Source organism: Choloepus didactylus, chromosome 17 (assembly GCF_015220235.1).
Source record: "Choloepus didactylus isolate mChoDid1 chromosome 17, mChoDid1.pri, whole genome shotgun sequence".
NCBI classification, from domain to species: domain Eukaryota; kingdom Metazoa; phylum Chordata; class Mammalia; order Pilosa; family Megalonychidae; genus Choloepus; species Choloepus didactylus.
Window position 1 is genome coordinate 22532982 of NC_051323.1, and position 18961 is coordinate 22551942.

General features: G+C 42.4%; 1 protein-coding gene across 1 annotated transcript in view; it reads right to left on the reverse strand.

Moving 5' to 3' along the window:
• Positions 1–913: 913 nt before the first annotated feature.
• The window catches only part of ANTXR1 (ANTXR cell adhesion molecule 1), a 235082-nt gene continuing 217034 nt past the window's right edge, over positions 914–18961 (reverse strand). The window contains exon 18 of the mRNA XM_037806755.1: positions 914–4872. Coding sequence (XP_037662683.1) covers positions 4612–4872 — 261 coding nt within the window. The 3' untranslated portion in view covers positions 914–4611. The remainder of the gene's footprint in view (positions 4873–18961) is intronic.

Sequence of the window (18961 nt, forward strand, 5' to 3'; positions counted from 1 at the left end):
TTCCAAAAGCATTTTCATCACTCCAAAATAAAACTCCATATCCATTAAGCAGTTATTCTCCATTCCCCTCCTCTCCTCAGCCCTTGACAACTGCCAATTCACTTTCTATTTCTATGGATTCACCTATTCTGAATGTTTCATATAACTGGAATCAGACACTATGTGATCTTTTGTGACTGGCTTCTTTCACTTAGTATAATGTTTTCGAGGTTCATCCATATTGTATCATGGATCAGACTTCTTTCATTTTTATGGTTAAATAATAATCCACTTTATAGATATATCATAATTCATTCATCCATTAATTTGTTGATGGACATTTGGGTTTTCACCTTTTGGTTATTGTGAATAATGCTGCTATGAACATTGGTTTACAAGGATTTGTTTAAATCCCTGTTTTGAATTCTTTTGGGTCTCTACCTTGGAGTGGAATTGCTGGGTCATATGGTAATTCACTTTTTAACTTTTTGAGGAACGGCCAAACTGTGGTTGCACCATTTTACATTCTCCCCAGCAATGTACAAGGGTTCCAACTTCTCCACACCCTTGAAAACACTTATTATTTTCAGTTTTTCTGATTATAGCCATCCTTGTGGGTGTGGTGTAGTATCTCAGAGTGGTTTTGATTTTCATTTCCCTAATGACTAGTGATGTTGAGTGTCTTTTCATGTGCTTGTTGGTAGCATGGATTACTTTTATAATTTAAAAACTGTTACTAGAAATAAAGAATATTTTGTAAAAGAAATGACAGTAAAAATTTAGTGGAGGGCACAAAATAATTTGAGAAAGGGTTGCTAAGCTTATTATGTAATTTAATTTGCATAACAAGGACCAATTTTATTACTATCAGGATGTTAGGTATTCGAACAATCTGCACATTATTTGTAACAAAAGACAAATACCCAGTAAAAAAACTGATTTTAGGAATTTATTATTTTTTTAAAAAAAGCAACTTCCAGGGTTTGTCATTGTACAGGTTTAGCCCAGTTTCCTATAGCATGGTACAGTGATAACTGATTTTTATAATAATGACTTAGAGGCACCGAAGATCCATAAGTGTCTTCTAAATTATCACAGAAAGAAAGATTTAGAAGAGTTTAATGTTAAGTGTATTTAAAAAATCATATTCTAATTCTTTTAAGTTGGTTATCCAAGAATGATAATATAGTAGAGCTCAGATAACTAGAAAAGGCAATTGACTAGAACACCCCATTCCCACCCGGTGTGCATTAACAGGAGTTTTACTGCATATATCTTTATATAGATTGCAAACGCATTCAACCCATTTGACACAGCATTAATTTTTTTATTGATTTGGCACTAGGCTGAAACTGTTGCTCATTATCTCATAATTTATTTTCTAGTTCCTTGATAGATTTTCCTCCATCTGACATGGTGTTTGGATTTGAGTGTATTTGAGACTGCAAGTTCATCGCTGCTTATTGTAGTGATATTTGCAGTGAGGCTGCCTATGGCCAGACAGCCAAAGCCATTGATTAATTTATCCACCATCTCTGTTCTTTAGGTTGGTAAAGAGAGCCCTTGTGTCTTAGTGGTGTGTGTACCTAGCTCCAGGGCAGAAACTGTTTGTGAGCTGGTGGTCAACAGAGAGGACCCCGGAACTCAAGGTTCTGATTAATGCTGTGCAAACAAGGGTCTCGTCATTTCAGTTAATATTTGTACATTTTTAAAAGCAATACAGTTATGGAGAAAACCAACAAGCACAGCTTGGTAGAATAACCTGCCATGAAATATCATTGGCTTTATAATAATTTACTACAACTGTTCTTTTTATTCACACTGGATAGGAAATGCTTCCATCTAACACATGGAATACGAATATATACAACACAAATTTGGCTTTTATTAAAAAACGAAACCTCATGAGGGCAAGAACACAGGGGTTGGAAGAATAATTTTGTGCAGTTTCCTGATCACAATCATATATCTTCTACCTTTTACAGGGAATAGCATGAATTCTGATAGGTTTTATAAACCAGTGAAAGAATTTTCCTGTCTATTAAAATATTGCCTTGTTCATACAGTGTATAAAGTTTCCCCTTCTTGAATGTAATTCTGAATTACTAGGGATGACATAAGTGAGATTTAAGGACAAACCTTGCTAATCCTCTATAAAATCATAATATATTTGCAGTTCCCTATTTCATACAAAAACATCACCAAAACAGCATCTTGGAAACTGCACGGGGCACATGATTGAGATGTGGCGATACTGGGTTTTGCATTTTCACCTGATGCCCGCCATCTGGTTGCATGGCCATGGTCAGCATCTTGCTTTGAACTTTCTCATGGCAGCAGTAAGTCATGCTGCAAGGGTGGGGGATGGACTGTTCTGTACTGCCAGCAGTCAAAACAGTTGTGATGGGCTCAAAGTCTCTAGGCTGTGAGCCTGGGGAACCCATTCCCTATGGAATGGTTGTCTGGGGCCCAGCAATGTCACTGTAGGTGGCCAAGACATTTTGGCCCCTGCTTCATGAGGGATTATACTAAAGAAGAAGCCTAGTATTCTGAAAATAGACAATGTGGTGGGTGGGACAGAGTGGGAGAGGGGAGGGAGGTCGCTTTCATAATTCCTGAAAACCAATCTGACTTAGCTCCATGAGAAGGCCAGGAGATTCTCTGGAAGTAACAGGCATGGGGAGAAGGGCTGGGTCTGAGGTACACTTGGAGGAGTTTGGTGTTGGCACTGCAGGTTCCATGCCCAAGGCCCCCCATTAAGGCACTCTGCCTTCATCTGGTTTCCCCTGACTGAACCCTTTGTGTTCCTGGGCTTCCCCATTTCCCATGCAATCCATTCCTTTACTTTCTAATGCAGGGATGGCAAATAGGGCTCGCCTCCTTCTCAATTCTGAGTGACGGTTGGTGGCTCTTTGGAGTTATGATATGAGAGGGATTGTGAAGGAATATCTGGGTTCGGTGGGAAAGAATGCTGTGATCGATTAGCAATGTCTGCTACGGGCAGACATTGGTACTGGTAGAACGCACGCCAGGCCCTCACATCCCTGTTCTAAGTAAGGTGAGAGGAAGATGATGGCTGAGGGGTTCTTGACGGGTCTTTGGAGATCATAACCCAAACCACTAAGTTCATATTAAATTTACATTCTGCTTTTTTCCAGTAAAGGTTTAAGAATTTTAGGGGGTATAGAAAAAGGGATTTTAGGTCCTGTGGAAGGCTGGAGGGGAAGATGGTTTTGAACAGGCTTGTGCAGGAGGCCCACCACAATGCCCTCTGTTTTCATCTCTGGGTGATGATGTTTAGAAAATGATTATAGGGCTTGCTGATCAACAAACTCAGAAAGGCTTGAAGGGACTGCGTGCCCCCAGGCATGGTGGGTATTCCAGACACAGCATTTCCGTGCTGTACATCTGGTGTATCTGTCCTTGAATAACAGCTGGTTATAGTTGTGAGTAGGCTGAAAGGCCAAGGAGAGAGAGATGTGCAGCCACACACTCATGCCCTTTTCTGTGTTAATCAACGGACCTGGGGATAATTTCCTTATTATGTCAGGACCACTGCCTCCCAGCTCTACCTAGAAGTCTCTGGTGCACAACTTCACCAAGACAGGAAAAAAAAAATTGGTGGACTTGCCTGGTAGGTGCTAATTGCCATTTGGGGAAGATGAACTCACGTTTGTTTCTGGAAAACAGGATCAATCACTTCTTCATATCTCATGTGATTTAAACATAAGCCAAACCTTGATTTTTAACATGAATCATTAACAGGTTGCTCTTCAACAATGCCATGGTGTGTTGATTTAGGGGACCCTGTCTGGCCAAAGCCAGCCACCTCCAGCTGCCGATGGCAGGTGGCTTTTAGAAACTGTCCGTGGCTTCCATCGATACACCCTTGTCAATGCACACAGCTGATTGCACTTACACATCAACATGTCAACATACCTTTTCCCATCAGTCAACACCTGCTCTCTTCATCACTTGAAAACTGGGAGAATTCGAAAGGAAAGTAAGGCACACTTTTTACTCTTCCGCAAATCCCGGAAGAACATCCTTTTGATAGTCTAACTGTCTGATGTTGAGTTTCTTGCCACATTGGGGACCCCGACTTTTCCAATGCTATGGACAAAGGGCTTCTACCTTCATGGGTGGTGCAGACGGGTGGGGATTCCTTGGTTCCTGGGCCAAGGGTCAAAGGTCGAGTGTCGAAAGTAGAATGGAGGAGGGAGGGCGGCACTCAGAAACCCAGCAATGTCATTTTTCATCCAACTCTGTGTTTCACCCTCAGAAAAATGCTTTGCTTACTGGTCTGCATGAGACATAATTCCATTTAGAGCATCTTGGCAGTTTCACTGTCTCTGGAACCTTCTAGAGGTGACAGATGGCTGGCTATAAATGCGACTGTAGTTGCCTCATTATTTGTTTTCAGGCAAATCAAAGTTTCTATTTCTTTCCGCTGGTCCAGGTGGCTGGTGTCTTGGCATTACAAACCAATTTTTAGTGTGTGGACGTCAGTGGGCCTTATCGCCACTCATTCCCAAGTGGAAGCCTCCTCTAACTGGAAAGACTTGTTCTAACACCACGGAGGAACCTCCTCCCCAAAGTTTCTGAGAAAGCCCAGAGAGTGAACTTTGGGTTCTAGACAGAAGGCCTAGGCGGAGGTCGGGAGGGGGGTGGCGCCCGGTTGGGGGGTGGAGCCTGGGGGGGAGGAGGGAGGGTGGAAGGTGGGGAGGGAATGGGAGGGGTGGGGGTGCTGGGGGGCGGGGGAGGGCAGTGGGGAGCAGGGGTCGGGGGGGTGTAGATGGGGGCCGGGGGTGGTGACGTGGTGTGGTAGGCGTTGTTGAGGGGGTACTTGGCCGGCGGGTTGTTCTTGACTCTGGTGAAGTTGATGCAGCGCCCCTAGGAGAGAAGAAAGAGAAGGAAAAGTGAGCTGATACTCACTGTTGCCTTAAAACCAGGGCCAGTGAGAAGTGTGACTTGAAGGAAGTATTTAGAAAGCAGACATGCTGTTTATGACAACATCATCCTGGCATACAATGGAACTTGACAACGCAGAAGCTCTGTCTCCTTTTCCTGGGCTTACCGTGTTGCAAAATTATTTGTTAAAATTCATTTTCCTGATGCCTTTGTCTTAAGGGGGAGGAAGAGAAGGTCACTAACCTTAACTGGACACCTAAGGTCAGGCAGTGCACAGAGATCACCGAATTTAATCTCTTCAATAGCCTTGTGAGCCAGATGTTACTACTAATAATTACTAATTGTTCCACATTTCATAGATGAGGAAACTGAGGCTCAGAAAAGTTGTCACTTTTGCAAGGCAACATAAAGAAGATGTGGGACTGATGAGTTGAACTCAAAATAGATGCAAGAGTGTCTATTCTTTCTGATACACTATATTGCCTTGGGAAGAGGGGCCCCCAAATTCTATAAATAAAAATAATTTATTTCAACTCATTTTAACCATGCTGCTGGGAGGCAGTAAACGGTTAACAATATATACTTCTCCTATACTGTAATTCAGGGGCACTGAATTAAGCTCTTGTCTGAGCTGTCACAGATGGGGCGTATTGGGGTGATCCTCTGAGGCCCCAGGAATTTCCCTCCTCTGCTGTGCCTGCTCACCGACTGGTGCTGGGGAGTGATTTGGAGGCAGCTCCCTCTCCTGATGTGAAAAAGGCACAAACAGACACAGCTTCCCCCTTCGAGGCCCTGCCTTCCCCAAAGCTCTGTTATAAGTGATTTATCCTGCTTCTGTTCTGGATGGGGAGACCCTCTTCCTCCAGATGCTGCGTCACCTGTCCATTTACTCGTAGGCATTTAAGAAATACAGCCCGGAGAACATTTCGTTCCTCAGCAGGGCATTTACCCTGAATTCGCTGCTTTCCCGCCTCTCTGGGCACCTGCCTGGGCAGTGGAGAGCAGACACCTGGAACCCCTTCAGGACCCTCTTGAAAATCCAGGATCTGAAGCTGGCCCAAGTAACCCTCCCTCCCCGGCGGCATCTCCTCTTTGCTCCCCAGTCACAGGCACCCACTCTGCACCCCCCCCACCGTAGGTGCCCCTAATTTCGACAGGCCCCTCGGGAGCCTTCTGTCCAGCACAGGGCTCTGAAAGGGAGGGGAGCAGAGGGTTCTCCCACTCATGATGTTCTCCTTCTGGTATCGGCTCCTCTCCCATTTCCCAGAAAGACCCTCCCTCACCTGGGTGGGGTACAGGCCCCCCTTATGTGGCCCCAGCCTCCCTCCAAACTTTCCATGCCTGGGGACTTTGCCTTGTTCTCTCTAGTGTGTGTCCTGAGCCTACTGGACCCCTCCCCAAGGGAGAGCCACACCCCTCTTGGGCTGCACCTTCCCTTTCTCCTTTCCTGTCTATTGTAACCCTATTACCTGGACTCAGCTCTGTTCTGGGGCTGGATGTGGCATCGCCCTCGGAGGTGTCTGGGGGATCGGTATGTCCAGAGTGGCCAGTGGGGAAAGGCCTTTTGGGGAAGGTCTTTTAGGGGAATGGAGAGGGGAGGTTGTGGGATTTAAGGTATGATTCCTTCTAGGGCAAGAAGAAAATAGGAGGGTGCTACTTGAGACTTGGCCCTGGAGAGAGTAGCAGCAGGGACTTGATGGATGTTTGTGGGAGATGCTGGGGACTGAGCAAACTTTCCTCCTCTGTGCACATCCCCACTCATCCTTCAAGTCATAAGTCAAGCTCCCTTCCCTCCAAACATTTTTCCCTGATGACTCCAGCCTCCATTTATCTTTTGTCCCCTTCCCTGAATTCTTCTCTAAAGTCTACGCCACCTGCTGAGCCTGCACACCCTTTTATCTGTAGATGCCTTGCCATCCTGAACAGGTGAGAAGCGCCCGGAAGGTGGCAGCCTGGTTTTGTCTACAACTTGGTGGCTCATGGGGATGCTCTGCACAGCGCGGAGATGCTCAGTCAAACCGAGTTATGTGAAGCCACTTGGGAAACTGTAGACATTTGACAACATCGGCAATAAACTGAAAATTCATTTACGAGACATGGCATTAGTCAGTGAGAACCGTGACCGGGCAGGGCCAAGCTGAACTGGAATGCAGTAAGTTTAAGAATTGCAATGTCCCATTTTGGTGCCAGCAACCCATTGTCTCCGGGTTTGTACTTCATGAGGTTGAATCAAGACGCAACCATGTTAGGTTCTGATTGGGGGCCCCCTGATTGCAGAAATAAATTCCCATCTTCTTATTGCATTGCTCAGAACTGCCAGGTCATGCTCAACAAGCTTTTGCGCAGTAAGTCGATTTTGTAACCCAGTTCTGTAAATCCCTGGTTGTCCAAGCAGCCCCCCTTTTAAAATAGCTTTATTAAGTCTAAACCTTGATTTCAGTTATTTATGATTCTGGAGAAAGCGCTTTCCTCCAAGATGTTAAAGTCCTAATGATTACCATCTGCGATAAATTCCAGTAATGGACAACTCAGAGTCAGGATTTACTGTACTGCATATTCTGCTCTTCATTCCTAGACATGCTAAATCTGACCAAGGGGCTCAAGAGATTCATTTCCTTTAAAATGAAGGAAAATCATGATCCTGGGGAAGGAGCTCCTACTGCTTGGTGTGGGGTTCGCATCTGGCTTCAGCTCTCCTTCGGAGCTGGGCTTCCCACTGCTCCCTCCCTCCCTTTGGGGATCATTGATGGTGGGATGGGGGCTAAGAGGAGGCTAATTAATCCAGAGGCCCATTTATTTGTATCATGAAATTGTGACTCTAACTATTTTTATCAGAGACTATTTTGTCCAGCCTTCTTCTACCCATACCTCTGTTCTTAACCCAGATTAGGATCCCAAAATGTTTTCAAAAAGGTCTGAAAGGATTCACAGGGATAAAAGATGATCTCTCGTATCTGCCAGCTGAGAATGGAGTGAAAGGGGCGGCTGAGGGCTGGGGGGCAGAGGGGGTGGGAGTGAGGTGGGGAGAAAAGCCCCTCCAGGTCAGCACTCTGGCTGCCAGGAATGGGGTAGAGGAGGGGAGAGACAAAAAGCCCCACTTCCGATGGGCAGTTACACCCCAGGGGGCACCCACGAGTCTCCTGCTTCAGAGCACTGGGTTGTGGCTCATTATAGACCCCTGAGGACATTACAGCTGAGCACAAAAGCCCAGAGTTCTCCTTAAGCAGCCTCAGAGGCGCTGGTAAACCCACAACCCCTGCCACGTCTCTGCTGTGAGAGACAGGGCTGGGGACAATGATCCCCCCTGACCCTTACAGTCATTTTGAGGAGGAAGCTCATCATGTTGGCGGAGGCCTTGGAACAGTGCCTGGCACTTCATTTGGTAAATGAAGCTGAGTCCAGTGCTCTCCCTCTGTAGTTGGGAAACAGATGCTCAGACACAATAATGACCTTGTCTAGGGTAGAAAGGCGCGTGGCAGGTTTTCCGACTCCTACCGCAGTGCCTTCTGAGTGGGCTGCAGACCAGAGTGTCTACACCCTACACCTGGCTTCCCTCAAAAAACTGGCACACAGGAGGCAAATGTAAGGTTGGGCATTTGCTCCAAGCACTCCCAGAGCCTGCTCTTTTGTGTGCCATCTTGGCCTCACATCACTACTTAACTCCTGTAGTTTATATTTCTCATAGGACCTCCCATAGCATGCTTTGCACACAACGCTGATTGATGATGCATTCACAGGTACTTATCTTCCTGATACAGGGTGCTGGCCACGTACAAATGAGTCCCTGGGGTCATGTAGAGTAAGAAATAATTAGGTCTTCAGAAGAGGGGTGTGGCTGCAAAATAAAGTTCTTAAAACCTGAGCCAGAGGAGCCAAACCAAACTCTGTAACATTTAGATCATATAATTGGCCCAAAGATCAGTTTACACGACATCATTTTTTGCTTGCTGGAGGATAATAGAAAGGCCAGATGTTTTCAGTGTACTATGTGCCAGCAAATCCCAGCCAGTGTTTGGTTAAGGGGTTGCTAGGATGAGTGAAGCTCTCACTTCAGACACTGGTCTTTGTAACCCAGTTTAACTCTCCACGGTATTGCTTTTGGGTGGTTTGATTCAGATCCATGATTTGCTTTGACCTCAGTTTACCGTAGCTTCCTCATTTACCAAGTATGAATGCCAATTATTTTCACACATTAACAAAATATTCTGGTTCAATTCTAAGGAAGTGCAACAATATCTCCTCTAGTTGTGGCTTAGCAGGATGTTGTGCTTCTTTGCTTTTAGGCTTTAAAATGCCATTTTGTATTTGCTGAATTTAATGGTGTTTGGAGGATTATTAAAACGACCAGACACCTCATCTTCTTTGTTTCTTATTAAAACCCTATGAGCTAAGTATGCTTATCTTCATTGTACAAAAAGGAAACTGAAGCCTCAGAACTATTTCAACAACTCTCCGAAGATTAAATAGCCTATAAGGGGTAGAACTGGCATTAAAACCTAGTTCTGCTTGCTTCAGGGACTCATCCTCTTTTCACTACGTCATCCTGAACATAGACTAAAAGTAAAAATAATTTCTAGAAGGACTTACAGATGGTATCACACAATGTAGCACTTGGCCATAATCCATCTTCCACACAGCTGTCAAGAAATCTTTCCAGAATACATAAATCTGGTCAATTCACTCTTTGGCTCAGAATTCAATAGCTCCCTATCGCTTTAAAAATAAAACCCAAACGCCTCGGTGTGGCACATGCAACCCTTTATTATATCAGGCCTTTGCTTACATTTTTCAGTTAATTTCCTACTCTTTTATTGCAGGATGTCCAGCCTGCCACATCATAAGCACTCCACAAATATTTTGTTCAATAAAAGAATATCATATGCATCCTGGTACTCTTCTCTGAATGTTTCTCAATAGAGATGTTGCTCCCCAACTCTCTGAGGAGTGTCTCTGAGACAGCATCTAGGTCTTCTCCCCTAGAGGTCTTTAAGGCAGCACCACTGGGTTCAAGGAGGCACTCAACAAACACTGCTCATACCCATGAGGATCCCTGAGGCAGAGCTAGACTTCTTAGAAGGCCCAGCATTCCCTGCAAGTTTAATTTCTCCATTAACACAGCTGCATGCTTAGGTTCCTTTCATACCTCCTTTGGGTCCTTTTGGACATCTTCTAGGCTCTTGGAGAAGGTGCTGAGAACACTATGTGTTCCCCTTGGCTTCCACACTTGAAATGTTAACATGCTATCTTTAAAAATAAAATACTTTTTTTGTGCTGAGTTTGATTAATTTATCAAAGGAAATTGTCTCTCAAAAAACCTCTATCTAAATTGGGGGCAGCATGCTCAGAAATGATCCTGGAGCCATCAGGATGAAAGCTTTTTTGTTGACCAGGTTCTGTCTACGAAATGTAGACACAGATGGTCCAAGAGCAGGCAGAGAGGAAGATGGTGGAGTGGGGCTGGGGTCTGCTGCCTGGGGCAGTGTTCAATGTCCGGTTCTGCCACTCATGCACTCACTGTCAAACCTTGAGCAAGTCACTTTCTCTCTATGGGCCTCAGCTTCCTCATCGGTAAAATAAAGTTGTGCTAGCTAGATGACATCCAAGGTCCTTTCAGCCCTAATATTTTGATTCCAGTAAAGTTGGAGTTGCTTTGGAATCCTTTGCTTGGATACTTTCATCTTAATCCTTTTGGAGCAGCCAGTGTGCACATCTTTTCATTCTACTTAGTTTGGCTAGCTTTTTGTATTGCATATTTTCCAGTAGGTCATTAGAGATTTTAATACTAGTAAATCGAAAATCCAAAATTGGATGCTCTACTTTCTGCTCTTCTGTCACTGTGGTAAAGATTTGAGCTTGCCTATGAGTTCTGAATTTGGGTTTGTGGGATGACGGGGGAGATGTGAGAAGAGTGTGGGGCTGATTGTGTGCAAGGGACTTGCCAGTGGTGAGCTCATGTGTGTGAAGTGATATAAAACATCTGTTTGGGTACCAACATGCTCAGTGGAGGGGGAGCTGGCTTCAGAGACGGGTAAAAATATGCCATAACTCCCACAGATTAAACCAAATAGTTTCCTATGAATAGAGGTCATCTAAGGAAATTAGATTTTACAAGGAGAATACTAAAATAATCAAATGGAAAAAGTATAAGCCAAGCTTCTTCGGACAAATACCTTTTTCTTGTCTGGCCTAGTTCTCCCATTGATTGTCCTGTTTGGAGGACTCTAGGTATTTCTCAAATTAGAAATGCATTGGGTTTCCAAAGTTAAGTCAGTTTTTTGGAATTAGGAGCGTAGTTCCCAATTTTAATCACTCATGTAAATGGAGGTTGGTTCCCAGGCTAGACCACAGGAATTCATATATTGTAGAAGACAATTGATGTAATTCTGCCCAAGTTGATGCTCTAGTGATGAATTAAACACAGAAGCAATAGATGGAGGGCTGGACTGGATGATTTAATAGTGCCTTCCACCTCTTCTATGATTTTCTTCATTTGTGCACTTGTTCATTTGACAAATGGTTATTGAGTTACTGATTAATGTTCCGGACACCTTGAAGATACTGTGGACATGGTGTTGACCGACCCAAAACAGTCTCTTTCCTTGTGAAGCATTTAATCCAGAGGGGTAGATGGATGGCAATCAAATGATTCCACAAACAAAGGGGCCCCCACAGCTAGATTCGTGCTCTGTGACCCTGGTCATGGCCATAGTTGATTGGACCAGAGGTGGGCACCTAACCTGAACTATGTCAATCAGACCCTCTCTCCTGGGAATTGGGAATTTGGATTCCAACTGAGTGATGGGCGGCCAGTCAGCTGGAATCAGTCTCTTGAGTAGAAGGAGTGTGATCAGGAACTATGGGGTGACTGTCTTCTGCCACAGCCAGGGAGCAGCAGAGAAAGTGGTCTGCAAGGACAAGGAAGGTGCTGATGTACAGAGGAAGCAGAGGTAACGAGAGGGAACTGCCTGGGTTCCTGATGGTTATCCTGTCCTCGCTCCTTTGCCAGGAGGAACAGCTGCCCTAGAGTTCTGGAAGACAGGCCTTTGTACCCTTCCAGCAACCCCTCCCCAACAATATTTACATAAGCTAGCTAAAGTCGATTTCTCTTTGCAGCCAGAGGAGTCCTAGCTTAACCATTCTCCCCACCTGGACACATAAACACATATAACTGGTCAACTCTACCATTTTCCAAGGTTCTGGTCTGCTGAGCTTCTCCACGAACCCCAGGCTGGCCCCAGAGCCCTCTCCCTGGTCTCCATAACACCCTGTGAAAACTTCCTGCACTGCTCTGATTGGTATCACTTGGGGATTAAGAGCTTGGCTTCTTTATTTGGTCTACCTGGGTTCAAATCCCCCCTGTCTGAAATGTAGATCTCTCTATGCCTCATTTCTTCATTGGAAAGATTGAGATAAACCTCTTAAGATGATTGTAAGAATAAAATGATATTACTTTGGAAAATTTAGTTCACAGCAAGTGCTTAGTAAATGTTAGCAGTTACTGTTATAGTAATAACTGAGCACACTCTGTCTCTGTTATCTGTCCATGTATTTCTACTGTGGGCTCCTTGAGGGTATGGACCGCACTTACTCATGTGTGTGTCTCTAAAGGTGTCTATGAAGTGTTGAACTGAATCGAATGGCAAGGGGCTGGGGATGGATAATGGGGTCTGAGGAAAGAGAGACCACAGGAAACAGTCCAAAGCACTGACTGGGAAAATTTATGAAGCTTGAATTCCTCCTCTCAATGACAAAGATAATAATTTCTCCCTTGGAGGGTTATTGTGAAGCTCAAAAGTGATGTAAAGGCACTCAGATAAATGTAAGGTTTCATGGCAGTATTTCCCAAAGTATGTTCTGGAGAACACTAGTAGCATGACATAAGGTCCTGTGGTCAAACTTGTTTGAGAAACACCAGGTTAAAACCCAAGTCAATGGTTTCTTCATCCCAGGATGTCTCAGAGTCTATTTTCCATATGCTAAAAGGATATAAATCTCCAAGATGGAAATTTTTTTTTTTTTAGTCACCGAGCATTTTGTGAAACTAGTGGTCTGTGGACATGCTTTGGAAATCACTTCCCTCTACAATAGAAGTGGGAACTGTGCTTAAGGATAGGACATAGGTGGAAGAAGGAATGGCACTGTGATTTCCAGGCCTGTGGAATGTGCTCCGGTTTCCTCCATCTTGACTGAAATCACTGTGAGATCAAACCTCCCGGCAGTGGTGACAGGCTACCATCCAGTGCAGCAGCTCCCAAACAGAAGGTTGATCCTTGATAAAAGGCCACCAACAAAGAGGTTTTGGAAAAGCTGCATTCCATATCCCCCCTAAAAACTTAACGCAGCACATTTGCACACTTCTGCTTGGGCCTCGGCTGGCTGTCACTGGGTCGCTACGCCCTTAGCCTTGTCTCGGTGAAGAACTCCAGAGCCCTCCTCGTTCCCTGGTCCAAGGGCCTCTCTTCTCGTTCCTTACTCTTCCTCACCCTCTGGGCACTGATGGCACCTTCCTCCTGGCTATCCCCGAAACTGCCCATTCTTTCCCAGGCGTCCTGGGCCACCATCTGCTCCTCCCACAATCCGGGGCAGCCTCTTCCTCTTCCGTGGGGGTGACTCCCAACACTCCTTCTCCTGTCCGCCCCTCCTGGGGTTCAGACGCCATCTCCAAATGCCCACTGGGATCTCGTTCAGAAGCCGCATGGGCATCTCAGCTCCCCCGTGACCAAGCCCGTGACCTCCCCACCCCGAGAATCTGTTTTTTTTTGTCTTGTATTCTCTGGCCCTGTGATGCTACTGTCTTCATAGTCACTCGAGTCAGGAGTCTGGGATTCCTCCTTTTCCTTAGCTTTCATACGGAGTCTGTTCCTAAGTTCTGATTCTACCTCTGATTTTTATACCCATGCACTTCCCCCCCTTTCACCATCGCTCGTCTTCTACAGGTTCTGTAGATGTTTATAACCCTGGACCACCAGGCTGGTGGGCTTGCTCCTTCAGTCATTCCCTTTTCCACTGATACTTTGGTTTCCATATAAATTTTATATATACACATACATATATATTTGTATGTGCATTTAATACATATATGTGCACACACAAACACACATTATATAAATATGTAACACAGACATACACAGACACAATCATGTTATCTTCCAGCTTAAAACCTTTAGTGTCTCCCCACCTTCAGCAGGATAATGTGTGTGCTGGTTTGGATCTGTTACGTACCCCAGAAAAGCCTATGTTCTTTTAATCCAGTCTTGTGGGGGCAGACTTATTGTTGGGTGGGACCTTTTGATTAGGTTGTTTCCGTGGAGACGTGACCCACCTAATTCAAGGTGGGTCTTAATCCTTTACTGGAGTCCTTTAAGAGAGCTCACGGAGAGAGAGCTTAGACGGAAGCCCAGAGGCATTTTGGAGACGGCCATTTTGAAACCAGAACCCAGGAGAAGAAGGACCAGCAGACGTTGCCATGTGCCCTTCCCATGTGAACAGAGGGAACCCTGGGTGCCATTGGCCTTTCCTCAGAGAAGGTATCAACCGCTTCACAACTTAATTTGCATATTTTCATGGTGTTAGAACCTGTAAATTTGCAACCTAATAAATCCCCATTGAAAAAGCCCAATGCATTTCTGGTATATTGTGTTCCAGCAGCTTTAGCAAAACCAAATGGCCCCATCCCCCCTTTGCATGTCTCTCTGCCCCACCCTGCTTTCCTTCCTTCCTTTGAACCCTACACTTGAGCATTGGTTCATTATTTCAAATGAAGCCATCATACTCTGGCTTTTCTTTTGGCAGCATTGATTTCATAAACCCAGCTCTGTGATGGACAAAATGGCTCAGAGACATCCGTCTTGCTTCCTTCCCCTTCCCCAAAGCTGCAGCCGAGAGCAGAGAGAAGGGTGTGTTGTGGGTGGTAATGCCAGAAACTTTCTCAGCCCCCTCTCTCCATTTCAAACTTGTCCTGTCTATAAATCTCATGTAATAGCCTGCCTCAGACGTGCTGTTCATGGAAAAGCATCCGAGGTCAGTTCTTTCACTTATTTGATTCATTTTGCTGACCCACATGCTGGCACACCCTCATAATAAGCTCTTTGGATGCCAAAGCTGAGGGTAAGATGAAAGCACAAAAGAAATATTTGGTAACATTAAGGAAACTAGAAAAATGAAGGAAAGGATAGAAATAAAAATGACACATCTTTAGTGAGACACATATAAATATAGGGTTTGTAAGGAATTACTACTGAGGTAAGGCTTGTTTAACAACAAAAATTGTTATTGTTATTGATTGCAAAAGTTCTACATGTCCTTTATAGAAATTTGGAATATTTATCAAGGAAGGAGGAAGAAGAGGAGGGGAAAGAAGAATTTTAAATAATAACCCTCAGAGTTAACATTTTGTGCCTATCCTTTTAGATTACACACACAAATACACACACTACACACACAGAGACATATATTGATGCTTATATTTACAAAAATGAGATCATCTTGTATAATTTGTTTTGCACTTAATAATTTGCTGTGATCCCTTCCCCCTGCCATTAAATGTCCTTTTTCTATATTATTTTCAATGGTGGCACAATATTCCACAGCATGGAAACACCAAATGTGGTTATTAAATTCTTCATTGTTAAGTATTGAGTCCATCTGATTTTCTCTATTATAAAAACTGCAGTAATAAAACTACTCATACATAAAAATTCCCATAATTTTATTGGTAGTTTTAGGACAATTTTTTCTGAGGTGGAATTGCTGGGTCCAAATGTATACACAATTAGCACTTTTTAAAATAATATATTGTTAAACTGTCATCTAGAATAAGTTACATCTAGTTATAATCCAAACACCATTTTATGAGAATTTCTATACCCCTATACTTTTAAATACAGAATTTTACGATTAAAAAATTGCCAATTTAGTTGTTAGAAGGACTAGTATCATTGTTTCAATGTTCACTTTTTTATTACTTGTGAGATGAAATAGTTTTTTACATGTATGTATATATACATGTATTTCATTTTTGATGATCTGCTTGTTCACATATTTTGGCCACTTTTCTACTGAGGCTTTGGTCTTTTCTTGTTGATTTGTAAGAGCTCTTTACATGGTAATGATGAAACCTTGGTCATGCATGCTGAAAATATATTTTTCTTTTGTCTGTCTTTAATTTTGTTCATGGTGTTTTTTAAGTACAGAAATTAAACATTTTCATGTGACTGACCAATTATATCAACTTGTAGAGTCTATCTGTCATATGCATTTGAAAGGCCTTCATTATTCTTTTTTTTCCCTAGGTATTTTATAGTTTCACTTTTCTATGTTTATAGAATGTGGATTCTACAGTCACACTACCAGGACTCAAAATCTGGTTCTGCAACTTGCTCTGTGATCCTGAACAAATTAATTAACCTCTCTGTGCTTGTTCCTGTAAAATGGAGTTAATAATTGATCCTATCTCATAGGATTGTTGTGAGAATTAAGTGAAATTATACATGTAAATACTTTGAACATTGTCTGACACAAATGCTCAACAAATATTATTTATTATCATCTGGAATATTTTTTGGTATAAAATGTGAGATGTGAGTTCAATTTTATTTCGTTTTTTTCTAAACAGCCAATTGTGTCAATACCAATACTTTTAGTTAAAAATCTGCCACCTTCCAATTGATATAATGCCACCCTTATCATATGGTAAAATTCTCATTAGTTCTTTCATTTGTTTCTGAGATCTCTGTTATATTTCTCTGGTATGTCTGTCTATTATTTGTAACAGCAGAGTTTCAATTATTGTAGTTTCACAATATATTTTAATACTTGTATTATAAATAAACCTTTATTATTTTTCCTTTTCAAATTTGCAGTATTTTCATCTGTTTATTTTTCAAGAGGAACATTAGATTAAGTTATTAAATTACTTTAGTTATTTAGAATAATTTAATTCACAAATTAAGTCAGGGAGAATTAACCTTTATCATGTTATATCTCCTCGTCCATAAATAGGACATTCAAGGAAAGATTTGTGGTTTTCTTTATAAGGTCCTCCTACTTTTAAAGGTTTATTCCTAGATTAAAAAAAAAATGTTGCTATTCTAGAGTTTAACTTTTCTCTATTTCAGTATACTACTTTTAGTATGTCTATCTGGATATTTCCCTTATACTTTTTAAGTTAATATAATTTTGTCTTTTCATTTCTAATATTTCTCATTTCTTTTTCTTGGCTTATTGCATAGGTCAGAATGTGTAAAATAGTGTTAATAAAGAAGTGATGCCAGCTTTTATTTTACTGTTTAATGGGAATGCCTCTAGTATTTCACAAAGTTGTTCTGAGATAGCTATACTTATTTGTGTTAAAAAACATCTTTCTCAAAGCTCCAGAAAACGGTTAAAGGGCTGCAGTAACAGGGAAAGTGCCAAATCAAGAAAAAGGCTACTTAAAAGCTGTAGGCTCTTGTGGTGCACATACAAGGAGCATGTTTGTCTCATTCAGTCTTTCTGGTGGTGGGCGGAGGAACTTGCCATCTCAGAATTTGCCGTGTGTATGGAAGGCAGCTCACGGAGCTCTGATACAGAATGCTGTGGGAGAGCAGACAAGTGGATGCCTGGGGCAGGGGATTGCTGGCTGTAGGGCATATAGTATAGTACCTGAGATCAGGAGGAAATTCTTTCCTAGGGAAGAGGGGACACTTGTATATGTGTAAATGGGAGAATTCTCAGGAATGAACATGCATGTCCAAAACAAGACACATGCACAGAAGGGCCCAGGGAGGCCCTTACACTTTGGCTTGGAGTTATTCTCTAAATTCATTGTATGGATAAGCTCTGAAGGAGACAGAGCACTTGCACAGGCCAATCTGCAAAGAATAGGAAAGGTATTTTCCTTTTCTTCTTCTTTTCTTTCTTTATTTTTTTGTTAGCTTCTAGCATTCATGGAAAGTTCTATCATAATGCTAGCTGGATACAAGCTTAAGGAACAGACACCTCAGAGTCTAAATTCCTGTGATGCCATTAAAATATCAACATGCCCAGGTTTCATCAAAAGATTATAAAACATACAGAGGAAAAGGAAGTGGTGGTCCAGGCAAAGGATATTAAAACATTAGAAACCATCAGTGAAGAGGATCAGACCTAGGACATTCTAGACAAAGACTTTAAAAAGTGGTTCTAAATATGCTTTAGGAAAATATGGACAAAGAACTAAAAGAAATCAGGAAAGTGATAGAGGAAGACAAAGAGAGTATCAATAGATGGACATTTCAAAGAGGAACCAAACACAGCTGAAGACCACAGCAATAGAAATTAAAAATTCCCTAGAGAGGTTCAAGAGCAGATTGAAGCTGGTAGAAGAAAAAATCAGTGAACTTGGAAGGTAACTGAAATCATCCAGTCTTAGGAGCAGAAAGAACAAAGAACGAAGAAAAGAAGATCCTGAGGAACCTGTGGGACACCACCGAGCATGTCAATATATGCATTGTGGGAGTCCAAGAAGGAGAAGAAAGAGAGAAAAGGAAAGAGAGAATACTCAAAGAAGCATGGCTGAAAACCAAGTGTAATGAAAGACATATATATATATATAATCAAGATCCAAGATGCTCCATGAACACTAAACACAATAAATCCAAATAGACCCACACCAAATAATAATAATAAACCAACCTCACATTACTGAAATATGCATGCCTTGCTCAAAGTATATTATTTTCTAATATAGTACTGGAATCAATTTTTAAACCTTGATTTAGGATTTTTGCATCCAATTTCATATGTGGGATTGGCTATTTTTTTTTGTGCTATTTTTGTTATCAAGGTTATATTAACTTCATAAAAACAGTTGAGAAGCTTTCATCTCTTTATATGTTCTATATTTATGAAATAGCATAAGAGGAATTTGTTCATTATAAGTATGAGAGAATTCTCTCGAAAAACTTTCTGGACATTCTGTTTTCCTGGAGAGTGGTTCTTTGATACTTTTTAAAAGTTTTGCTACATTTTCCCAGGTTTTGCACCTTTCTTGAGTCCACTGCATAGTTAAATTTTTTTTTTTTTTTTTTTTTTTTTTAGGAAATTATACATT